Source organism: Crocodylus siamensis, chromosome 1 (genome assembly GCF_052110815.1).
Source record: "Crocodylus siamensis isolate JL-2025a chromosome 1, ASM5211081v1, whole genome shotgun sequence".
In the NCBI taxonomy this organism is placed as follows: Eukaryota; Metazoa; Chordata; order Crocodylia; family Crocodylidae; genus Crocodylus; species Crocodylus siamensis.
In genome coordinates this window covers 132293713-132318957 of record NC_143395.1, presented here as the reverse complement: position 1 = coordinate 132318957, position 25245 = coordinate 132293713, and the positions used below count along the sequence as shown (strand labels likewise).

Genomic DNA, 25245 nt, shown 5'->3' with positions numbered 1-25245 from the left:
CCTCTTGCTTCTTGGGCTGCCAGGCTGTGGTAACTAGAACAAGAGACTGGTGTGAGTGTATTTGCAAGGAATCCTCTGCCCAATAAATGGCAGAATCTTTTTTGAGGGCAGCTTCAGAAATGTGCCACATAAGGGCACCTTCCACCCAGGAGCCCTGTTTTGTATTAGCATCATAGAAAAGTAAGCCTAGAAGGGACCTCATGGAGTCAAGTAGTCCGGCCCTCAGCTCAAATGTCTAACCTGCTCTCGCAAAGTTGGTTTAATAAAGTTGGTTTAATTTACCCAAAGAACCTTGTCTTGCAAAGAAAGGAATTTTTTTGCTACTGTTTAGTTGGTCTAATATCGCTTCTGACCCAAGGGCTTTGTGTAACCTGCTCTTGAAAATTTCCATGGATAGTGATTCCACCACCCAGAGCTGTCCCTACGGGTGTGCGGGGCCGGGAGTGGCTAGTGGCAGGGGTGGGGATGAGCAGCTAAAGCGCGGAGCTGGCAGCGCATGGCAGCCATGGCGGAGTGGGAGACACATGGTGGCCATGGCAGAACTGGCAGCGTGTGGCAGCCATGGCAGGGCCCGTACGGCACTGTCCATGGGGCCCCCCAAAGCACGGGGCTGGGGGTGGTCACCCCGATTTTGGCACCACCTCTCTAGGTTTGAATAATTGAAAAATGAAACACGTACAACTTTTTTTTTATGTGTATTGCATACAAGCACCTTGTTGACAGAAGTCTGAGGGAAGTTTTGGGGTAAATCCAACATCTTTTATTAGCTCACCTCAAATAGCTGGAAAAATTCTTCTTAGCAAGCTTTTGGGCATAGACGCCCTTGGGCAGGCTGAGGAAGTGTCCCGAGTGACACTTCCTCAGCCTCACGAAGGGCGTTTGCCCCCCAAAAGCTTGCTAAGAAGAATTTTTCCAGCTCCTCAGCTGGTCTAATAATACCTCACGTCAGATATCACATCTAAGAAACTCGCCTGCCCAGAGAGGTCTGCAGCCTTGCAAGGCTTTCGGTTCCCTCTGGGGGGAATGACGTGCGAAGACCAGGGGGAAAGGGAGCTTCCTTCGCGAAGCGGAGTGGTAGCCGGGGGAAACTGAGCGCGCAGGAGGAGAGGAGCTAGGAAGGCAGGCTCGCCCCACCGCACCAAGCAGCCGGAGGCCAGGCACAGCACGCACCGGGAGGGACCCGGCGAGGGCGGGGACTCGGGGGCGGTGCCTGGGCTTGTTGGCGGAAGCAGCCGCGGGCTGGAGGGGACCTGGCTGGGGCTGTGCTTGCGCTTGCTGAGGCCGGTAAGCAGCAGCGGCTGGGGTTGGGGCTGGGGCTTTGCTCCGCAGGGGGCCGCCGCTCTGCCAGCTGTGCAGAGAAGGGAGATGGGGGAACCCTGACCCCCGCATCCACATTTGGCAGCGAGGTGGTGGTGCCCGTGTCCTCTCAGCACGGCGTGGGGGCGCTGCTCTCTTCCTGGCGTGTCCACGTGGGCTTCCTCCCCCTCGCTGCTGGCCACAGGGGAGCTCCCACTGTTTAATCCTTGCCCAACAACCCCCTAGTACCCAGTTTGATCTCCCAGCAGAGGCCGGCCCTGCTCTTCCGCTCACCCCCTTGTCTTTTGAGGCCACTCCTGCTCTTTGCTCATGCCGTCGTGGTTTGTTTTGGTTTTGTTTAGGCCTGCAGCTCTCCGTGTCCTGCGGATACCACGACAGCACGCAGAGGCTGCCTGGGCATAGGGCAAACTCCAGGGCAAAGCTGCTCCCGCAGGTCAGTGCAATGCAGGCTGGGGCAGGTGATGAGAAAGGGGAGATCAGCCCCACAGCGGAGGCCACAGCTCCTTCCAGTGTTTCCACGTGCTTTGAGCAAAGGGAGAGGGAGCTCGCGTTGAGTGACGTGTGGATGCGCACCATGGGAAAGGGCGTCTCTGTGTTGCCCAGTCCCACTCAGTGGGACTAGTAATGCATGGAAAGTTAGGCGCAATACATGCTTTTGTTGGTAGGATTTGGCCTTAAGGTAGCAACCACTCATGACCTGCTTTGTAGGGCAAAACTAACCCTAAAATTAAAACCAAAACTAACACTTCATGCAGAAAACCAACCAGAAAGGACAGTGAGGGTAGCGCAGTGGGGAGATATGCTCCCTGGCAAAGTGCTACATTGCTCTTTTCTTTTCTCCCTTTTCCAAAAAGGTCTTAGGATGTCCGGTTGGCTGAGTGAATGCTTTTCTACTTCTCCTAGGTAATTTAGATAGCAGAATCAAAAGCGGTAGTCCATTTCAGTTTTCTTATGTTCTTGTACATGTACATTTGCTTCTCTTTGACTTCCCACTGTACCATGTACGTTGCTATGTCCCTTTTTTATTGAGTCAGAAGCTTTTTGCAAAAGTCATTGAGTCTAGTGCCTCAAACACCTGTGAATTAAATCTTGCAACACCCCTGCCTGGTGTAGGTGTAGATAATTTGTAGGTGAGAAAAGGGAGGTGCACACTTGCACAAAGTTTTACAAGTAGTTGGGACCCAGAACCCAGCTCACCTGTCAGGCTCATGGCCTAACAACACTTTCCTTCCTCCCATGTATGTATTTGGTGATTGTGATCTGTGTTTTATCATGATAATGGTCAATGAGGAAGTTCTGTTTAGGGACTTGTAGCAAGCCAGCTCATCCTGGGTTTTTTGGGGGGTTGTTTTTTAAATCTTTTCTTAAATGGAGAGAGAAATTTTGAAAATATTTTTCCCTGAGCATTTTAAGTAGCATCCTGCTGTGATGTTAGTGCTGTTGGAGCCAAAGAGATGCTAAGTTCACATATAAAAAAAAAAAGCTATTTGGAAGAAATTTAGACATTTCAGTTTGAGGAGCTAGCTTGTTAGCGGAAAAGCAATGCCTGTTTTGTGTTGCCTTGTATGACCCATCTGCTTCTTTGTTATACGGTGTATGTTCTTATGGAGGCTGTAGATGCATAACAGGATTACAATTACAACCCATTCAGCAGACATTTTAGCTGTGCATAGTGATTAGCTGGGTTCTGTTCAATGATAGAGAAGCACAATTTGAATCTATGTGAATAAATTAAAGAGGATGGAGCCAAGGCTGATCTACTCTTTTTTTTTTTTTTTGCAGGCTGAAATGTGTGTTGTCTGTATTTCTTTCGTGATCAAAGTCGAGACAGTCTAAGTTAATTGCCATTTTAAACATCACTTTGTTTTATAATAGGTCTCCTGCTCTCATAATCTCTGGGATTCTTCTGAGTAGACTTTTCTTGCCCAGACCTGTTTGATTTGCAGTTTGGATCATCTGTTTCCCCAAAATTTGGAGCTTCTACTTGAGGATTTAGTTGTAGTTGCACAGTGCCTTCCTCTGAAATTAGGTATTGTTATGAAATATGGTATTAAATTTTTGTATGCTTGACCCAGGACATGTGACTGACCTCGGGGAAATAAAGTTAAATCCAAGTCTCCTGTTTGTTACAGACATGGCAGGAAAATCATGAGGGAAAATTTATAAAAATTATTTACCTTTTTAATTTAAAATCTTTGTCATGTTTTATTGAGGGGGCAAAAAATGAAACTTCAAAAATTTTGACTAGCAAAGTTACACTTTTATTACAAATTCCAGGAAATCTTTTTCTTCTTTAGCACTTTCAAATTGAGTCTCCAATTTGGCAGGCCCAGTCTTTGATTTGTAATGAATTGTGTCTGCAGCTTTGCCTCTGTAATTCATTTTCTTCTTGACTTGACAATATTTGACTTGACAATGAAGGGCTTCTTTAAAACTCATGCCCTATGTCAGGTTTTTCACTGCAATGTGCTCTTTTCCCCCCCGCCCCATCCCCTCCCTTAATTAAATATTTAGAATGAAACATCACAATATAGAGAAGACCAAAAATGAACTACTTGAAGCTTATTGCCAGAGCTTAATTTTAACTCTTGTTAAGAAGTTAATAGGCCTTCTGCTTGTCATCTGCCAAAAGGAGACTTTCACGCCTAGAAAATAAGTGAGATTTTATAAAAGATTAGCTTGGACTGATTAAACATAATTCTAATGTTTAGGTTGAAATGTTTTAAATGAAATGCTCAGCATTGTTTCCACATGTGTAATGTGATTTTGTGTTAAGCGTAAGTGCATATATAGATTACGGTTCAACATTGATCCGTGTCAGTGGCCAACTCTCTTCTGAATATTTGTATAGTGTGCTAGGTAAGAGAGTGGTTGATTCTGGTAGAGTATGAAACCTGTTGGACATGCAGAGTCATGCACATCTTCAAAAACAAACGCACACCTTGGCATATCCCTATATTAAACTGGGATTTGGGTTTAATGTCAGGTGCAAGCATTACAGAGATATTTTATTAACTTATATTTCAGTTTTTATTTCTAGCATGCACTACCTACTGAACTAATTGATAAACTTTCTATTGTTTTTTTAAATTTTCTTCATAGGTATATTATGAATAAAATGAAGCCTTCTATATCACACTGTTTGACCCTGGGTTATTTTTTAATGTTTTTCTATTGTACTTCAGCGAAATTCCTTGAAAGGTAAGTTATCAGTTGGAAAAAAAATCTTTATTTCATTACAGTAATTTAAAGCCGACCTGAGACACTTGCAGCATAGTTAAACTCGTTATCAGTGTGAGATTTCCTATGCTAGCTTGTGCTATTTTTGATGCATTCTCTCTCTCAGAAGCTTAGCCAGCATAATGATACTGCCTGAATAACTTGCATTTTATGCTGCAGGAAAAATGGAGCTTTACACTTGTTAACATGATAGGATAAAAAAGTGAAGGTTAAGCCACAGTTGTTGCATTTAGTCATGGATTTGATTTAAAGATAACTTTAACCCAATATTTGGGATATTTTGTAGACAATTCCAGGAAGGTTCTTTGGGTGAATCTGATATCTTTTATAAACCCAACTTAAATAGATGGAAAAAACATTTCTTAGCAAGCTGTTGGGTTTAAAAACCCTTCGTCAGGCTGAGGAAGCCTCTGCAGTTGGTGTGTGCTCTTTCATTCCATCCAGGAAGAGCACACACCAACTGTACATATGATAGTAGAATTTCATCTTTAAAAGATGTGCTAATACTTTGGCTATTAGGGGTCCCAGGTATGCTAGCTAAGAAAGTGTAAATTTGTTTGTACCCTTCAAAAGGAGAAGGCAGCAGCTGTTAGGCAATAACAGTTATGTATGGATGAGCCTGTAGTCGCACAAGTGAGATAAATCACTGCAAGACACAGACTTACCCAGGACTAGAGTTAGAGTGGGTTTGGTGCAGTTGTATGCTCTAGATTCCTGCACTCATAACATTAATGCCTTACAGCTGTTCCATTCTCCTGAGCAGCAGTATTGGCCCCCTTCCCCTCTGAAGCCACAAATGTCCTTTTGTCCACACCTTCAGTGGCAAGTGGTGGATTGGTTTACTTACTCTGTTGATAGGTCATGGGAAAGGCACTGCCTATTCTAATATTATAAAACCCTAAGTCTGTCTGTCTGTCACGCTTTATTCACACTCTGATTGGCTGACAAACAGTCAATCAGTGTGAAGAAGCATTCAAACAGGTGGCAGCCCACCGCCACGATGGTGGGGACACAGGGGACGGAGCAGGGGGGTGCAAGGCCAGCACAGCTGGCCTCACCCTCCCCACCCTGCTCCCCGGAGGCAATGGAGTGGACAGAACAGGCTGGCCTCCCCCCACCCCCGCCCTGCTCCCTGCAGGTGGCGACAGTGGAGCAGAGGAGAGTGGGCAAGGCCACCAGAGCTGGCCTTGCTGCCCCCTTGGAGGTAATGATGGCGGCGGCAGCATGGGGGGCAGGGGCGCCAGGTTGGGACACTGCAGAGGGCCAAGGCCACCAGCGCTGACCTTGGCCCGCCCTTCCCCCTTTCCATTGTCACCGCCTGCAGGGCCAATCATGGCAGTGGGGAAGGAGTTGGCCTGTGCATGCTCCTGCCTTTCCCCTGCTGCAGCAGCAGGGAATGGGGGAGCAGGCCTGGACCCCAATCGGTAGGGGGGGAGAGGGCCGGGGCTGGGCACCGGGGGGAGGCGTGGGCCCACCACGGCGGGAGTGAGGGGCAAAAGCAGGCCTGGGCCAATACAGCAGCAGTGCGGGGAGGGGAGGGGAGGAGCGGGCCCTGGTCTGGGTCTGATGCGGGGGGGAGGATTGGGCTTGAGGAGGGGTGGAGAAATTGGCCTGCCACAGCAATCTGGGGGGGTGGGCAGCTGGTCTAACACGGCAGTGGGGACGGGAGGAGAGGAGTGGGCCCAGGCCTGACGAGGAGGGAAGACAACTGAGTCTGAGCCAGGGGGGAAGCGGGCCCACCACAGCAGTCAGGGGGAGTGGTGGGCCCAGCCTAATGTGATAGTGGCTGGGGGTGGGGAGGAGCAAGTCTCCTCCTCCACTTGGGCCCAGGCCTACTCTTCCCCCTCCCCCCTCTGCAAGGGCCCGAAGCCCACTTCTCCCATTCCCCCACCACCACTGGGTTGGCCCAGACTCGCTGCTCCCACAGCTGTGGCGGCCAGCTTCTCCCCACCCTCGGGCCCAGTCCTCCACCATATCGACCCTTGGCCCCCCCCACTGCAGCGGGGAGTGGGGGAGCGGGCCCAGACCCCAAGCAGCAGGAGGTAAAGGGGGAGTGGGCTCCGTGGGGGGGCATGGGGCTCAGTCCCTGCCCACTCTCCTGCCCCCTATCATTTTTGATGGGCAATTGGCTAGTATATGTATAATGCCAATATGTATTTGGGCTTGGGGAGAAGGGAACAGGACTTCTAAGATTCATTAGTGGTAGTTAAGCGTCTATCACATGGAAGATGAACGCTTATATGTCTTCTGTGTTTTTTGAATATCTACTTCTCAGCTTCCCAGTAAATTCCCTTTTAGTTTGACCATGGAGCCCTAATGTCTCTGAAGCCTATGAATGTACACAGCTTGGTTCTCACAGTAGCACTTAAATGCAGAAATTGAATTTCTGGCTGTCATTCCTTTATCCAGTGCAAAGTAGCACACTACAAGCTTTACAAGTACACATATCCATGGAAAATAGCACTGGGTGAGTTCATGTTGATTAAGTTTTTGAATTGAAAGGGAGGGTTGACAAGTCTGTGAGACCAGATGGTTAAATGTTTTAATTAATGATTTCAAATTCTAGTAATTGCACTGACGGGGAATACATGTGAGCCATCTTAGGACCATGGTTAATAAAGTTTGCTTCAGTCTCTAAGGGAAGCATGTGAAGAAATAACCTTCGGTTTTGTAACAGTGACTGCGGTAATGAAACTTCTGCAATTTTAAGTCCAGAGAAAGAGTCTTTTGCTCTTCTTTTTATGCTTAGGACTTGCCTAGCACAAGGAACTATCTCAAATGTTGCACAGGATCAGATAATGAAGAACAAGTATAATATGCAAGCAGTTAGAAATCTGAGCAGGAGAAACGTTAATATTTTTCTTGTGACTGTCTGGCTTGTTCCACAGATGTCTGAGTATGAAATAAAACAAAACATGAACATACATGTATATGTGCACATGTGCTCCCTCCCCCAACCCCATGACTCTTTTAGCAGGTAAAATGTGGCTAACTAATACTGGAAAAAACAAAACCTAAAGATGGTTTCAGAATGAGTTAACTTCATGATACCTCACATCACAAATATACCTGCATGTGATTGTTTTTCCTATTTTGAAGCAAAAATTAAACTTCTCAAGGAGTTAATTCCCTTAGCTGTTTTTCCATTCACTAACAAAGAATGCACAACAAATTAGCTGTTGTGAATAGTAATTTATGCTGTCAAATTCTGTAGTCATTTTGTTGGCTTGAGTGAACTGGATTTTGCAAGGATTTCACCTGCATTTTAATAAGTAACCTACTCATGACAGCCCTCTCTTCTTAATGCTTTTTGCTGCTATCATCTGAAGCTATCTAGTTGTCTTTCTCCCCTTGTTTTTTGTCTTTCCTCATTTTCACCTAAATTGTAAGCCTTGAAGAGTAGTTGTCATTCTCCGAGTCCTGGGGTTGGTCACCAGCTCAGATCTGTTGTTTGGTTGCATTACACTCCCATTTGCACAGCTCCTGCTGGATCACAATACTTATTTTAGGAGAGCACTTGAAATTTCAAGAACACTGTACACCCTTTTTTGAATTACACACTTAAAGCAACTTTAGGAGATCTTTATCCTGGATTTTGTTCTTATTGCTATCAAAGGTAAGATGGTGCTTGTCTAAAAACATGTAGTTATATAGACAAAGAAAATGTGTAGAGAGATTGGCTGCTGTAGCAGAACGTTTGTTAGCAATAGGGAAACATTAGAAATGATCAAAACTTTTTTTGTGCACAGCTTATTACACTGGGACTACCGTCTGTTTGGGGTCCTTTGGCTCTGTTCCAATAGAAAGAGTTACATAAAAACCAATTAAAATTCATGTATTGAATTACTTAAAGTATTTTTATTTCAAAGGAAAATAAATATGTCATTTTATTTTCCAGTGACTGCCACCCACATACTTGGGACAAGTTGATCCTTGTTCATCATTGGCCAGTGACCGTATGCAAGGTGAGGGAGGGGAGTAGGATTCATAATTATACATAAAGCTGAGTATGTAATACAGTATATATCTGAAAATAAGAGGAACATGTTATTGTAGCAAAGTCAATTACCCGTTTCATTTTAGTTGCCTTGTAGTACTCACTTAATAAAGATACTGGTTAATGTTAGTTGCTTAACAGGTCTCACTAGATCTAGAGCTTCATTAAAGAATGTTGCACATATAATATTATGTCTGTAATAGGCAGTCCTGCCTCACAGTGTAAGATTCAGGCTGAAACGTATTTAAATCTTTGAGCAGTTACTTACATGAATGGTCTCACTGAAGCCAATTGGTCTAAATTGGGGTAGGCAACCCCTGGCACACGTACCAGAGCATGGCATGCACAGGCATATTACTTGGTAGGTGTGTCTTGGGGTGGACAGCGGGGAAGCCACAAGGGCCCAATCCTTTTTGTGGCCGTGCAGCCCCAGCCCCTTCCAAGAGGCTGCAAGCAGCTATACTGGGGTCTGCGGAACTCCAGCCTGGCTCGCTGCTGGTGGCAGGAGCGTGCATGCCTCCGGTCAGACGGCAGGGAAGGGGATGGAGCTGTGGTACCACAACAAGGATCATGCCTCAGGTTGTCCACCATCTGCCTCTCACATGCCAGCATCTTACTAGTTGAGCTTGAGGGTGGTTTTGGCACTTGGCCAAAAACAACTGCTGACCCCCTGATCTAAATAACTGTCTATCATTTTGATTCAGTTTTGCAAACCTGGCTCCAGAATCTTGATGCTGAGCCATTAAATATAGATTCAACTGAGAGAAAAAATCAGCAGCTAACACAGGGATATTTTGGTAGTAACCCTGGAGTACTGCCAGCCATCAGATCACTGATTTTTTTTTTTTTCCTCCAGATACATCTGGCAAGTAGTCAACAAAGATATGTACATTCCTTTGTCTCTTATGCAGATGCATAACTCAATTCCTTTGAATTAAAATGTTTCAGTGCATCCAGATGAGCTGGAGTGTGCACTTTGTGGAGCCTCAAAGGCTTTTTAGGCACTGCAAAACACATACAGCATATGTAAAAAGTTTCTCTGTGCTGCATGCTTTTAGCACAGAGCCAAAACATAGACACCAGGAAATCCGGGTGTCTAAAAAAAAAGGCTTAAAAAAAAAAAGGCGAGGCGGTGCACATGGCTGAAGCATGCAGTGCCTGAAACCAGAGCTTGGCTGGCCAGAGCCATGCTTTGGCTGATGGCCAGGCTCTGCATGCCTGGATTGCTGCCACTGCAGCCCCAGGAGGCCCCTAGGACCCTCGCTAAGGCTTCTGAGGACAGCTGAGGTTGAGCCCAGCCTCCCCTACCCCACTCACAGCCATTTGCCGTGTGTGGGGGGGAGGGAGTGGAGGGGCATTCCCTGGGGACAGTAGCAACACACAGTGTTATGTGCTGCTGCTTATTGTCTCCAGGGAAACTCACGTGTGTGCTTATGGGGATGTGCCCTTTGGGAGTAAGTGGGTAAATATGTAGGTATGAGACAAACCAAAGGCTTTTTTTTATTTTATTTCTTTTTTTTAATTAAAAATTTCAGAAGAAACTTAAGTTTGACATTTTAATCAGATTGGTGAGATAGGGTTATATGACCCTGTGGTTAATAAAGAAGACTAGGCTTAGGGCAGCTACCTCTGCTATATATTTGCAACAAAAACAACCTGTCTGAGATGCTTATATTTATAGCTGTGTAACTGTATAGCTTTTCAAATGTGCTTTCTTGTTTATGGGCAGCCTTTTAGGCATCTCAATCCTGATGCAAGAATCAAATAGGAAGAAAAGTAGCAATAGTGTAATGCAAGTAAATATAATACTAAACCCTTATAAGTGAAGTAAGAGCTGTACTCCACAGTATTATGAAGTGTGGAGTTGGAGATGACCTTTGACTCTGAGTGCTCACCTTAAAGCATTTTAGCTTATCAGTGTGTTGGTCCATGTAGCTTGTACAGATTTAAATTGCAGTTGTTGGTGGACATCACTGATGAATATCCGATGTCAGGCTGGGCACTCGGACTAAAGCAATCCCAGAACAGTGGCCTGGCAAACATTTTCTTAAGTGGATAAGTGACAAACTAGATGCAAAAAAGGAATTGTGCAAAACAGAGGCACATGGCTGTGTTGCTACAGGTGAGATTAGGAGTTCATACAAACATAGGGAGAAAGTCAGCAAGGCAAGGCCAAGGCATAAAGCAATACATGGCTGGCAAAGAACATGAAAATGGTACCAAAACAGCATTATATAAAATGTGTTAGAAGTGGGAGGAAGAACAAGTAAAAAGTCTGACCCTTGCTGATTCAGGAAAAGCTAATGACATTATGTGGGAGGAGACTGAAATATTCAATGACTTGACTTCAGTTTTTTCCAAAATAAAAAATCAACTATCAAATAACAAGCAAAGGTAGTATCCGGGATAGCATAGGAACCTCAGCATTGATTCCATATTAAAGAACTTATGTGAGCTAGATGTTTTCATATCATCTGAGCCTAATGTGGGCTGTCCTTGTGTTTGTTTACACTGAGATGTTGGCATATCCCAGCCACAACAGGTCCAAGTCCACTCCATGCTCTCAGACTGATTCAAACCAGAAGTTCACCAGCAAGGATGCTTGTGTGCATTTCTCTGGGGCCAGCATGTGCCACACTGATGGTGTTCATGAGTCCCTGGAACACTTAGTTCTCTGATTTAATTCCAGAGCTGTTGGTTTTAATGGTTGAGAACTGGTGAAAGTCAGGTGAGGTTCCAGAAAACTGGAAAAAGGCAAATATAGTGTCCATCAACAAAGAGTTTGAGCAGTTTGAGACGCGGCGAGAGGCACGCCTAGAATGAAAAAATGTTGCCTGCGCTGCATATTTCCAGTATGAACTCCAAATTTGATACCGGGAAATCCCAGTATCAAAAAAAAAAAAAACCAACCCCCAGAAAAAATGTGGTGCAGGGAGGTCCGCTGAAGTAACCGGAGGCTGGGTCCTTCACGGTGATGCTTTAGCACCCGCCAGGGTGTCTCAATGCCTGCTCCATGGCCCTGTTGCCCCAACACGCTGCCGCAGTGTGCTGGAGCAAAAAGGAGGACAAATCAAATGCACAAAGACATATTTTTATTAACACACGTCTACACTGGTTGCCCATGTCCCATGGGGGTGAGAGGAATCAAGATGGTTACAGATGTGTTTGAACACTGAAATATTACAGATAATTTTGAACACTGAATCAAGAATTGTGTTAGGTGATTTCCTTACAGAATTTCAGTGCAGTGAGTGGTTAAAAGAATCTTAATTTCACTACCATCTTCCATGTCTTCAAAACTTACTGACAGCTTTTTGTTAATAATTCAATGAATTCTGGATCTGTATTTCTAGATATCAGCTGTATTTTTAAGTACACTGTCTTCCAACATGCAAGAAAATCTGTTTCTTCTGTCTTTTTCTTACCTTTTCCATGTTGCTTTAAGGAAGAAAATATCATTACTATCTTGTCTTCTAAAACTACTCAATAACTTAAAGATAATGAAGGAAACCTCAAAGTATGTTCTATTATTCATATCTGCATAGTGCTTTGATGTGATATTCATTGTTTATATGTTTTGACATTGTGTACGTGTGAGAGAAAGAGAGGAATTCAGTTTTACTCAGGGTTCTTTAAGGTGGGTTGAACTCTGGGTGCGGAAATGGGAGACCTTCATCTTAATTCTTGTTTCTTGTGGGTAATTGTATGTGTAGAAAAGATGTGTAGAAACAGAATTTTTATTCAAGGGTTCTCAGAATAAATGCCACGTCAGATTTCCTTTTGCTTCACCAAAGAGAGTGCAAAATGCTAGAAACACACTATTATTTACTTGCGTGTTTTTATACATTGTGTGGTAACCTTTCGAGTGTGAGCTCACCTTTACTCAGTGAAATTAGGACAAGTTTAGGACCTGTATGATAGGTTAAGATCAGAATGGTTCATTATGGCTCTATATGTTCTTTGAGTTCTTCAATTAAATGGGACATAGGATTTGCTCAATTAAATTCCATAGAGGAAAGAAATATTCTTTCCCACAAAGAAGGCATCCTAATTCAACTAAAAGTTGCAGGGCTTTATAATATTTAAAGATGGATATTCTCATTTGGAGGAAAGTGAAGATGAAGGAAAAGGGAAGCTTTTATCATTGAACTTTTTAATTCATGGAGAATATGAAGCTAGAATGTCTATTTTAAATATTGCTCACTGCTAGTATAGCTGATTATTTCTGGAGAACTGTCCCATTTTGATGGCAAGTGTGGAGCATTTCTGCTGTTCATTGGGAACGTGGTAAACCTAAGAGAAGGAGGAACCGTTTGTCAGTAGGGGTGTACTGATAAAGATTTTTTTGAACCGATACCAGTGGCTGATTATTAACCAGCCATATCAGCCAATACCCATCTGATTGCTGATACGGAGCCCAGCAGCTTGGAGAACAGCATCCGATGGGTAAGTCTGTGGGTGGAAAGGGGCATGTGGGGAGCCGGGGGGCAGCTCAAGGCTCCCACAGTGAGGGAGGGAATGAGGCAGTGCAGGTGCTGCCTAGCCAAGGTGGGGCATGGGATGGAGCTGCAGGTGGCTCATGCAGGGGCTGTGAGGGGTGGTGGGGGGAGTTCCCTGTGCTGTGCGTACCCTTGGGGAGTAATGGGGGGCATGTGCCCCCTAGATTCATGCATGAGGTGAGGGTAGGCTACCCACTGCAGCCTCTTCCTGGTTAGGGGGGGCTGGGTTTGAGCTGTGTTCAGGACGGGCAGTGGCAGTGCTGGGAGGGAGGGCTATGGAGAGGCTACAGCCACTCCAAAATTCATGATAGCCCCCCCTATAGACCTGGTCCCAGCACTGCTGCCACCTGCCCTGGCCCAGTTCCCCTGCCATGAAGAGGCCAGTGCAGCCCCTGGCCCTGAGCCCACAACGGGTAACCTGCCCTAGCCCTGCCCCCCATGCCTTTCCCAGGGGTGTGTGCAGCTCTCTGTGCCTCCAGATAAGCTGCCTGCACCTCCGTCCTGTGCTTTGCCCTGCCACGGCTGGGCAGCCCCTGTCCCTGGCCTAGCCCCATTCCCTCCCTCACCATGGTGGGGGGGAGCCTTGATTTGTGCCCCCAATCCCTTCCCATCCCATTAAGCTATTAGATAAAATTGCCAAAAAGTCCTGCTGAAGCGCCTGATCTACAGAGACGTTGGGCGAGCGGGGTCAAACTAATGCAATGCTTGTTATGGGCATGTGTTGGACTTGGTGCAGGGGTGCTGTGAGTTTAAATTAGAGCTATGAGTTTTTTCACGTCTGTAAAGCAGCAAGTGTGTCCCTGGGACAGGGTAATACTATATCCTGCATTTTACAGACAGGACTGAGGATGAGAGAAACTAAGACATTGCTGTGTCTGTAGTGGATTTAGTTTTAGAGTGGTGTTTTAACGATAGAGTATTCTGCCTTTCAAGATGAATGGTACTGTAAGGATCCTTTGGTGGCTTGTACTGGCATTTCATTTTCACTGATATGGTAGGAATGATGTTATTTTAGATCAAATTGAATCTAAACTGTATGATCTTATTGATAAACAGTTTTAAATATAGGCAAGCCAGATCCTCCTTAAATTTAGCTAACTACAAACTACATTTTAAGCCAATGTCTGCCTCGAGACACGCATTTGCACCCCCTTTTCATGTCAAAAGGAACTGCCTGTCTATATCATAAAGGTGAATTTGTTCCTTGTTGATCAAGATTTAGTGAATCTGACAGTGATCCGCTTTGCTAAATGTGTGTTTGACTACCTTGATAGTGCTGGTTTGAAATTAATTTTGGAAAGCAACATTGTGCAACATCACTAGTAATTTGAAGATGGCAAAATACGGTTGATAATACCGCAAGGTAGATCAAGTTTCTGATGCATGTACGTGGGTTCCGCAGGCAAGGGTAGGTGGGGAGTGGATTGCTGCTGTGCCCCAGCCCCATGCTGTCACCACCCCGTGCTTCAGGGCCTGGTCCCAGAGGCCGCTCCCTGCCCACTTGTAGCCCTATCCTATTCACCTGGTCATGCACCCTGCCCACTTGGCAATCTCCATGGAGACCCCAGGATCATGGGGCAGTAACAATGTGGGTCCAGGGCAGAACTGCAGTCTGCTCCCTCCATGCCCCTGCCTATGGAACCAGCATCCATTGCAGGGACGTGTGCAATGGATTGTGCCTCTTCCCTGGGCCCTGGCCTTATGCTTGCACCACCCCAAGATCCCAGGGTCTTCCCAGCCCCACCTGCCCATCTTGCTCCTGAATGCTGCTCCCGGTCTGCCCATGGTCACATCCTGGCTGCCAGGGGAGCAGAACCGCTTAGGGAGTTTTGGTGAGCTGTTGCAGGAGTAGGGTGGGGGGGCTGAACCAAAACTCCCTATTATGTGGCCCATCGGCTCAAATAATTGCCCACCCCTAAGTTAACTGTTCAGTGCAGAAATACCCTGAGCTAGTTAACTGTAACTCAAGGGAAGATGCGATTTCCTGGTTAGTTATAACTGACTGTTTTTTGGCTTCCCCTTCTGAAGGGTTTTTGATTTTGTAAATCTTGTCTTTCATGAACAATGTTGTTTGTCTTTGTAGCGTTTAGGTAAATTCCTGTCAGGAATAAACTGACACTGGGTTTAACTGTTTTCTGTTCACTGGACTATGTAGGTGGTAAGAGCAGAAAGGGAGCAAAGTGGTAGAAAACAGGAGAGATTCATACCACTTCCAGCTTTTATGTACACCATACAGCTGTGGTAGCCTAGGCAATTAATTTAGGTTCCTCATCTTTTTCTGCTCTTCTGCAGTATCTGAACAGCAGTTTGACACAGTGCATCACACCGTAATTAAGGCAGGCAGTAGAACATGGAGATTAAAAAGAAAGTGAGTTTTAGATGCGTAATTTTTTTTTTTTTTTTGCATTAAGCTATTTAATGTTCATCTGTCAAGCATCATAGGGAAAGTACAAAAAGAACATTTTGGTGTGTGAGCACCAAATTTGATTAGTGACCAGGAGCATGTAATCTATGCTACAATCCATATGTATGCATAGAACATTATGCTCTTCCTTCTATGATTAAGGGTTTGAACTACCATTTTGGAGAGGGTTAAAACATGCCATAGTCCTAAAACATGCCATACACAGTTAACTGAAAGAAATGGAACTAATTGTATCAAGAAGGGTTTGCAAGATTGGCATCCAAAATATTAACTGAGCTCATGGAGAGTTTCTTCATCTGTTGAACTGTCCACTTATTAGTGACTAGTATTTTGGACAGATAATTATTTGGGTTATGAATGTTGGTGTGGTTCTCTCTGTTAAACATTATAGGAAGTATAGACTGAATGTCAACTTGGATTAGGCAGCCTATATGGGACTGCAGTCTTCAGCATATTATTCCACCTCTTTCTTTTGTAACAAAATACTAGCATTGCCCATTGACACATACAGACTGTTGCTGGATTAACTAACAGTGCTGATGGCTTCTCACAGAATTAAGTTCTCTCTTATTTTGACAACTCTTACCTTATGGGAAAGGTCTGCTGATCGCTTAAGTGGGAAACTACTGGGAACTGCAGGCTAGATTCTCATGAGGTGTAAAAATTTGTGACTTGATTTTAACCGAACAGAGCTACCCTGATTTACACCAGCTGAGAATCTGGCCTTTCCTCCTTAATACATTTGTGCTGTGTATTTAGAATGTTTTTGTTTACCCTTGGCATGACATCCAATTAACTCATTTGATTTCTGACTAAATATATCTGGCAAATATTTTGGATTCTTGTCTTCCTCAGATGATTATGAATGACTGTGATGATCCCCCACAGTACTGGACAATCCATGGATTATGGTAAACACTTAAAACAGCTACCTTTTTTCTTTCAGACTGGATAAGAATGTCATGTTCTACTAAATTTCATGCTGATGTCAATGGGTACAATTTAATTGATTTCATGGTTAAGAACTGGTCATGCTTGGATGGGTGAATCAGAAGTAACTCCATTAGTGATATCACTACCGTGCAAGAGTAAGTGAAAGAAGAATCAGTCTCTTAGGTCCAAAGTCAGTTGATTTGTACCCATGTAAATGCAGTCTACATTCCTGTAAATAACGGTCATGATAATATTTCCATGCTAAAGGATTTTTAGTTTAAAAGAGACATGGGGCAAAACCTTGGTCTTACTGAAGTCGGTTGCAAAACTCTGACCTTAGTAGGGCAGAAGGCTACCCCGTGGTCTAGTGCCTAGAGCATGAGACTGGACGCTGGAGTGAATATAAATCCCAGGTCTGGCATTGGTTTCCTCAATAGCTCTGGGTCAAATGACCCTTTTGAAAACTGTCCAGTGGGGATGAGGAGGTTTTAGAAGGGTTAGTGATTTGATTCTAGCCAGCACTTTGAAAATGATTGTTCTAGTATGTTCTACAAAGACACTCAGCAATTATTTTGATTCAGTCAACTGTAAAAGGCTCTCGAATAGAATTAAGAATCCAACTAAAAATGTCATCAGCTTTGTATGTAGTACAGCGGCCCTGAAGTTTCATTTCTACTTTCACTGCAGATTTGCCCAGTAACTTATATATTGCAATACCAGGGTTTCTTGTGTCTCTCCACAAAGTGCTGACTCTAATTGTAGCTTTATAGAAATGCTTTCAGTAGGATTTTTAATAAGCTATGGTTTATAAAATAGTTCAGACTAATTTAAGGTGTTTTCTCTTTTCCATCTTGCCCATGGAAACTCCAAATTCTAAGTGCAGTTGTAATGCAAAAAGCGAGTCCAATAAAAAAACCCACTCATTGAACGGTGTTGTCTGACAAGATTCAGTCATGCAAATTCACCCTGGGCTTTGAAGGCTTTGTTGTGTGCTAATTAAAATCAGAAGCAACTCAACTGAAGTCACTGGTGTTACACAACTGTAAATTGAATACAAAGAAGATTTTAACCCTGGTAGTCCAAGATGGGGAGCTCTCCTCCTCCAGCATTAAAGGTCTTGTTAGACTTCCTGTGACACATATACATTTACATTTCAAGTTCTTCAAATTAAATTCTTGGTGAAGCCTTTGCATTCCTTTGTTGCCTTTAAAAGGAATCTGGTACATCTGAATTGTTAGATCATTCTCTCATACCTGTGTTAATTCTGCAAGGTTTACCAGTTGTAATGATAAAAATCTTTTATTTTGTGTCTACTCATCTGATCTAAAATACAGATTGGGCTGGGGAAAAGGTACTGTTTCTCATAGTGAGTTTTCAGGGTTGAATTGTATTTATACATGAATTTGTCTATCTGGGATCAGGTCAAATCTGTTATCTTATTGAAATATTTAATCTTACACTCTTGGGGGTTCACTTCATCCACTCTGTTTCTTTATTGTGTGGTATATCGCAGTATAAGAATCCTGCTCTACCAGAGAAAAATAGGTCAGCAGCATGTGGACACAAATGCATGATCTCACATGTGATGTGAGTTACAGATCACCAGGAATCCTGGTTTTCTCTGATTTAAAAAAACAATCCCCAATTTTCAGGTTAAAAAAGGTAAACTAAAATTCATGTCTTTCCATAATCAAAATGAAACGCCACTATACATCTCTATCAGTTAGTGGCGTTTCATTTTAATCACGGAAAAATGTGGATTTCGGGTTACTCTTTTTAACCTGAAAATTGGGGATTTTTTTTTTTTATCAGAGAAAATCAGGATTCCTGCAGGTCACTGCAGAATAAGCTCTTTATATCTCTCTCTCCAAACTTACTGAGGAAGTTAAGCTTCCTTGCTGTTTTGGGTGCACAGCATTTGTTAATGTCTCAAAAGTGACTATGGCCTTGAGTCTAAACATGGTACAGAAATTCATAGAAACTCGGGGAAAACATCTCTGAAAGGAAACAACTGATTATACTGTGTATGAGCAGTAGAGGCATGAAATAATCCATAAAGATAAGAAATTGGAAGAAACAATACAAGAGGTTGGGAAATTATGTAAAAACTGTGAACAGCATTACAATTAGAACTCAAAGACATTTGCTTACCATTTCCCAATACTACTCTCATGCTAAGTGACTTGGTTAGGGTGAAATTGATTCGACTGGTGACACACACCTGATGAAACAAGCCACTACTTATAAATGCTTTTGCATCTCTTATTTAGTTGGTTTATAAGGTACAAATCTGCCCTGCCAAAGCCATCACTAATGCTTTATTTCCTTCTCATGCCATAAGTTTTTTTTGCAGGGCTTAAGGGTGCTTGTACACTTGACAATGTCACAATGTACATGTGACAAAAAATTCCCTTTGTGTGGCTTAGTGGCATCATCACACGTTACGTGTACCCGAGTTTTGTGGGTTTTAAATGAGTTTGCATGGTTGCAAGCTAAACTACATCCCCAATTTGGCAGTGGGGACAGTTCATGAAGTGCTGGAAGCCTGGGCAGGCTGCTAGCTGGCCAGGTGCTGCCCAGCTTGGAGGTATCTGATCCACTGATTCCCTGAGCCTGCCTGGGCTTCCAGCACCCTGTGCACCTTCCCCACTGCCTTCTCCAGCCACCAGCACACTCAGCCGCCTCCTTGTGCTGCTCCAGGCTCAAACTGGGTGTGCTGGTGACTGGAGATAGCGACAGGGATGGTGCAAGAGGCATTGGAAGCCTAGGCAGGCTCGGGGAAGCATTGGATCAGGCACCTCCAAGCTGGAGCAGGACCCGGCCGACTAGAAGCCCACTTGGGCTTCTGGTGCCCTGTGCACCATCCTTGCTGCCTTCTCTGGCCACCAGCCAACCCAGCTGCTCTCCTGCTTCTTTTCTGCACTGCCCCAGGGGCAAGCCGGCCCATTACTGGGCAGCCTCAGGTGTCCTACCAGCCGTAGGACTCTGCTGAAGGTGGTGATGGTGGAAGTGGCAAGTGGGCTAATCCTTCCAGCAGAGCTTGTCTGTCACTCCCATGACCAGGGGGCGAGCTGAAAGATTAATGGCACAAATTAACGGCCTCCTAGCCACGGGAGTGCTTCGCCAAAATAAAAAAAAAAGGATTGGGCTCCTCTCTGCTTCTGCCTTCAGCAGGCTCCTGCAGCCAGCAGGACAATCACGTGTATACAGTGATGGAAATTGGAACAGTGAGGTTTCAATAAAAAACTCATTGCTTCAATTTAGAAAGCATAGAATGCAGCCGTAAGGATGAAACCTCCGTCACATGTACAAGCACCTTAAGTCAGGTAAAAGGCTAATACAGGACTGATAAAATTTTATCTATCAGCCTGGGCTGATAAAATTTGACTCAAAATAAATTTGTAATGAATACTAGCTCATTTCTGTTCATTAAAATGTTGTGGAAAGTGACATTGGTTTATTGCATTTTTAAAGTTAGATTTCCATGCTATCATCTTGTAACTTTGAAATATCTTGTGACTTGACTTTTTCCACCCACTGCTTTGTAGTAGGGTTTTTTAAAATTTATTTTCATTAATTTCTTTCCTAGGCCAGATAAAGGAGAAGACTGTAACAGAACATGGCACTTCAATGTGAATGAGATTGAGGTATTTAAATTAAAATGTGAATATTGAGTGCGATTGGATGAAATTACCTTTTGAGATGCTCATATAATACCACTTTTGAAATAGTCTGTCATCTGAGCTAGACATTATTTTTAGAATTCCTATTCTAACATTGTTCAAATGCCTAGTCTAAGATCTACTTTTTGAAGTCTGCTGTGCTGATGAAGATCAACAACCCCTGTCCATCCACCACTACCCGGATCACACTGGTGTTCTCACTGGCTTGATTTGTATCCTGGCTTTTTCCAGCAAAAACTGGAAGGACAGAGGCTTTGAGGTGCTTCCACCCTCTGAAGAAGAAGGTGTAATGAGTACCTCAGTTGAGAGGCCTAGGGCTCAGAGAATAAGAGGACACTGGCCACCTGCAGTTGGATTTTTCCCAGTAGCTTCAATTAGCAGTATTCCTATTAAGTTTCATCCTTTCAAAGCCATTTTCTCTGGGGGAACGCTGAAGTGGAGAAAAAGCTGTTGGGTCTGTTGCCTGCCCTTTCGCAGTTGTGAGGTGTATGTGAGGTGCACAAGTATGGGTGCAAAGGATACAAATTAAGGATAGAAGAGAGAGATCTGTGGTGTATGCCTAATCAGATTGATTTCCTTTTTTGATAAAGTGACAGGCTCTGTGGATGAGGGGAGAACAGTGGATGTGATATACCTTGACTTTGTCAAAGCTTGACACTATCTTACACTACAGTCTCCTACTAAGCTAATGAATTACAAACTAGATGAAAGTTTTGTAAGGTAGATACATAATTGGTTAGATTATTGTGCTCAATGACTGTTCATCAGTCACTCAATATCTAGTTAGGAAGAGTATCAAGTGGGGTTTCCCAGGGGTCTGTCTTAGGCCTGGTATAGTTTAACATCATCAGTTTAGATGATGCCTTGAGCAGGGGACTGGGCTAAATGACTTCATGAAGTCCCTTCCAGCCCTGCGTTCTTATGATCTTGCAAATCAAAGAACAGAAGAATCTATTTGCTAGTCAAATGTCTTATGAGGAGAGGTGAGAATTTCAAGCCTTTAAGTACAGAAGACTGAACATAAGTGTTGTACTGAATCAGGTCAAACTACTGGGGGAGAAGGCTAGGCACAGAATCTTTCAGCCTCTTAACAGCATGTTTTTGTGGTTGTCTGGCACATCTCTACCAAGAAGTAAAAAGGAAATGGGCTGTGATTTGAAAAGTAATCTTTTTAAGGTGTGTAGTTTTATTATTATTTCTAGGATCTTCTACCAGACATGAGACAATACTGGCCTGATATACTTCATTCATCTCTAAATCGCACCCGTTTCTGGTAAGTTCAAATCAAATGGGAAAGCATCTTGGATATATCTTTAATACGAACCATACTAAATAACTGCTGTATGGAGAAGCCTCTGGTGCAAGCCACTGGATATCAACTGGAGCTGTACGAAATACCTTTCCAATACCTTAGTCATCCATAGTATCGATGTTTACAGTCATATATATGTTAATATTAATAGTTGCATTAAAACATCATCTCAGGCCGCACACCTCTAAAAGACTAACTTATGCCAGTATGGATACTCAGGGCATTTATAAATGTGCTGCGGAAGATGGGGTAGGGGGAACGCTTTAATTAGAGCGACTTTGAGAGCCGCTGTAATTAAAGTGCCCAGACCATCACATATATTAGTGTCCCTGCACTGAAAAATGGTGGTGGAGAGGCTTTAACTAAAGGTTGTCAAACCAGCTTTAGTTAAAGTGCTTCTGTCACCATTTTTCAGCCCGGGGGATGCTGATATACGGGTGATGCTGGCATCTGCTGGAGCACAGTAATTAACATGCTCCAGCAGACTTGATTAATCAAGTCTCCTCCAATGTGTTGTACTTGCAGTGTGTTGGAGCAGCCTCTCTGCACATGTATAAGTGCCCTCGGTCACTACAGTCACACTCTGATAATCTGAACTCAACAAGTGTGTTGCATATCATGTTATGCGTCAACCTTTTGCATCTCTATTTAACATTCTTGCACAGTGTTAAACATTCTTGGCACATGTCTTACGAGGGAAGGAAAGGAAAGGGTTGCCTTCATCTAAACGCCTGTAGCTCGGGGGTGAGAAATGCAGAGTTCAGGTCTTATCAAACAATATATATTTTTAAGACCTCAGTTTTGGTTGATAAAACCACCTGTAGACGTTTAGACTTCTTTAAGGGTGTTTTATTTGGTTCTATCCAAAAGCCTGATTTTGGAAAGAAAGAAAGAAAGAAATCATTGCAGTGAAAAAATCCATGTGGGATCAATTTAAACATTGTTTAACTAATGGATCTCTGCAAGAAGGCTCTTCTCAGCCAGGCTGGCTGACCTGCTCCACCGGGCTTTAAACTAAGTCCGCTGGGGGATGGGGGGACTACTGCCACTGCTGGCCCGCTGAGCGACCCTTGCAAAGCCAGCAGACCAAGGCACTTAAGGGAGCCCACCCCTGCCCCAGCCCTGGCACAATCTGTGGGCAAGGCAAGAGCCCCCAAGGGCACACTTGCCTGCCTGTACACTAATGCCAGGAGCCTGGGTAACAAGCAGAAGGAGCTTGTCCTCCTGCTCAGTGCAAAGAATTATGATGTCATTGGGATAATGGACACCTGGTGGGACTCCACCCATGACTGGACCACGGGTATAGAGGGCTATACCCTGTACAGGAGGGATCGTGTAGACAAAAGGGGCGGGGGTGTAGCTCTCTATGTGAAGGAAAGCTACATGTCCCTGCAAGCTGATGTTGGCGACCGGCATGGACAGCTAGAGACCCTCTGGGTAAAAATTGGTGGGGAATACGGCACAGGGGACACAACGGTGGGAGTCTACTACAGACCTCCCACTCAAAGTCCCGAGCTTGACCAGGAGTTCGCCCGGGAACTGACTGAGGCCGCTTGCTCCAGGACCTTGGTTGTCATGGGTGACTTCAATTACCCGGACATCTCCTGGGAAGATCACTCAGCAAAATCCGAGCGGTCGCAAAGCTTTCTCTCGTGCATGGATGACCTCTACCTGACTCAAGAAGTCTATGGGCCAATGAGAGGCAAAGCGCTGCTTGACCTGGTACTGGCTACGGGGGACGACCTAATCGGCGACCTAGTGATTGATGGGAAGCTGGGTGACAGCGACCACGAGCTGATCACCTTCACCATCCGCCGTAAAGCTGGCAATTCAGTCAGCAACACAGAAGTCCTTGACTTCAGAAAAGCCAACTTTGACAAGCTCAAGAGGCTTGTCGGTCAGGCCCTCAGGGACTGTGACCCCAGGGAGATGGGGGTTCAAGAAGAGTGGTTGCTTCTCAAGGAAGCGATCCTCAGTGCACAAGCTAAATCTATTCCAACACAGAGGAAAGGCAGCGAGAAGGCACAGCAGCCCTCCTGGCTCTCTACGGACCTAGTGGACCTCCTGTGGCTAAAAAGGAAAGCCTACAAAGGATGGAGGACGGGATTCACCTCCAAGGAGAATTATTCTGCACTGGTCTGGTCCTGCAGGGAGCAAACCAGGAAAGCCAAGGCTGCAACTGAACTCCAACTGGCTTCAAGCATCAAGGACAACAAAAAGTCCTTTTTCAGATATGTGGGGAGCTGGAGGAAAAGCAAGGGCAATGTTGGGCCCCTGCTAAACCAGATGGGGCAACTGACAACTGACGCCCAGGAAAAAGCCAACCTATTAAATAGGTACTTTGCATCAGTCTTTCCTCAGTTGCATGGGACGCCCATGCCTGGTATGGGACAGGGTGATCCGGGTGTTGGGGATCCCCTACCCTCCATAAATGCTGACCTCGTGAAGGAACACCTTGAGAAGCTGGATACCTTCAAGTCAGCCGGCCCTGACAATCTGCACCCCAGGGTACTCGAGGAGCTGGCGAGCGTCATAGCCCAGCCCCTGGCACGGATCTTTGAAAACTCCTGGTGCTCTGGTGTAGTGCCCGAAGACTGGAAGAAGGCCAATGTGGTGCCGATCTTCAAGAAAGGGAGGAGAATGGATCCGGCTAAGTACAGGCCCATTAGCCTGACTTCTATCCTGAGGAAGATCTTAGAAAAGTTTATTAAGGAGGCCATTCTTGATGGACTGGCCCAGGCTAACATCCTAAGGGATAGCCAGCACGGGTTTGTTGCGGGTAGGTCTTGTTTGACCAATCTCATTTTCTTCTATGACTAGGTGACCTATCACCTGGACAAGGGAGAAGAGATTGATGTCATATATCTTGACTTCAAAAAAGCCTTTGATCTGGTATCCCACGATCACCTCTTGGCCAAACTGGCCAGTTGTGGTCTTGGCTCCACCACGATTTGCTGGCTGGGAAACTGGCTCCGTGGTCGGACCCAGAGGGTTGTAATCGATGGCAGTCACTCATCGTGGTGCCCTGTGACCAGTGGGGTCCCTCAAGGCTCTGTCCTTGGACCCATACTGTTCAACATCTTCATTAATGATATGGACATCGGAGTCAGGAGTGGACTGGCCAAGTTCGCTGATGACACCAAACTTTGGGGCAAAGCATCCACGCCAGAAGATAGGTGGGTGATCAAGGCTGACCTGGACAAGCTCAGCAAATGGGCGGACGAGAACCTGATGGTGTTTAACACCGAAAAATGCAAGGTTCTCCACCTTGGGAGGAAAAACCTGCAGCATCCTTATAGGCTCGGCAGTGCTACGTTAGACAGCACTACAGAAGAAAGAGACTTGGGGGTCATCAATGACCCCAAGATGAACATGAGCCTGCAATGCGATGCTGCGGCTAATAAAGCGACCAAAACGTTGGCTTGCATCCATAGATGCTTCTCGAGCAAATCCCAGGACGTCATTCTCCCCTTGTACTCAGCCTTGGTGAGGCCGCAGCTGGAGTACTGCATCCAGTTTTGGGCTCCACAATTCAAAAGGGATGTGGAGAAGCTTGAGAGAGTCCAGAGGAGAGCCACGCGCATGATCAGAGGTCAGGAAAACAGATCTTACGATGACAGGCTGAGAGCCATGGGACTCTTTAGCCTGGAAAAGCGTAGGCTCAGGGGTGATCTGATGGCCACCTATAAGTTTATCAGGGGTGACCACCAGGATCTGGGGGAACTTTTGTTCACCAGAGCGCCCCAAGGGATGATGAGGTTGAACGGTCACAAACTCCTGCAAGACCGTTTCAGGCTGGACATAAGGAAGAATTTCTTTACTGTCCTAGCCCCCAAGGT

General features: G+C 44.9%; 1 protein-coding gene across 2 annotated transcripts in view; it reads left to right on the top strand.

The window, feature by feature from the left end:
• Positions 1 to 1118: 1118 nt before the first annotated feature.
• The window catches only part of RNASET2 (ribonuclease T2), a 50937-nt gene continuing 26810 nt past the window's right edge, over positions 1119 to 25245 (top strand). Inside the window, exons 1-8 of one of the 2 annotated variants that reach the window (XM_090042861.1) lie at positions 1121 to 1284; positions 1659 to 1750; positions 3193 to 3346; positions 4420 to 4518; positions 8456 to 8522; positions 16334 to 16389; positions 20001 to 20058; positions 21297 to 21367. In XM_090042861.1, the coding sequence (XP_089898987.1) occupies positions 4427 to 4518; positions 8456 to 8522; positions 16334 to 16389; positions 20001 to 20058; positions 21297 to 21367 (344 nt within the window). In that variant the 5' untranslated portion in view covers positions 1121 to 1284; positions 1659 to 1750; positions 3193 to 3346; positions 4420 to 4426. Of the gene's footprint in view, positions 1285 to 1658; positions 1751 to 3192; positions 3347 to 4419; positions 4519 to 8455; positions 8523 to 16333; positions 16390 to 20000; positions 20059 to 21296; positions 21368 to 25245 lie in introns of both variants that reach the window. The other variant, XM_090042870.1, reaches the window with a different exon arrangement.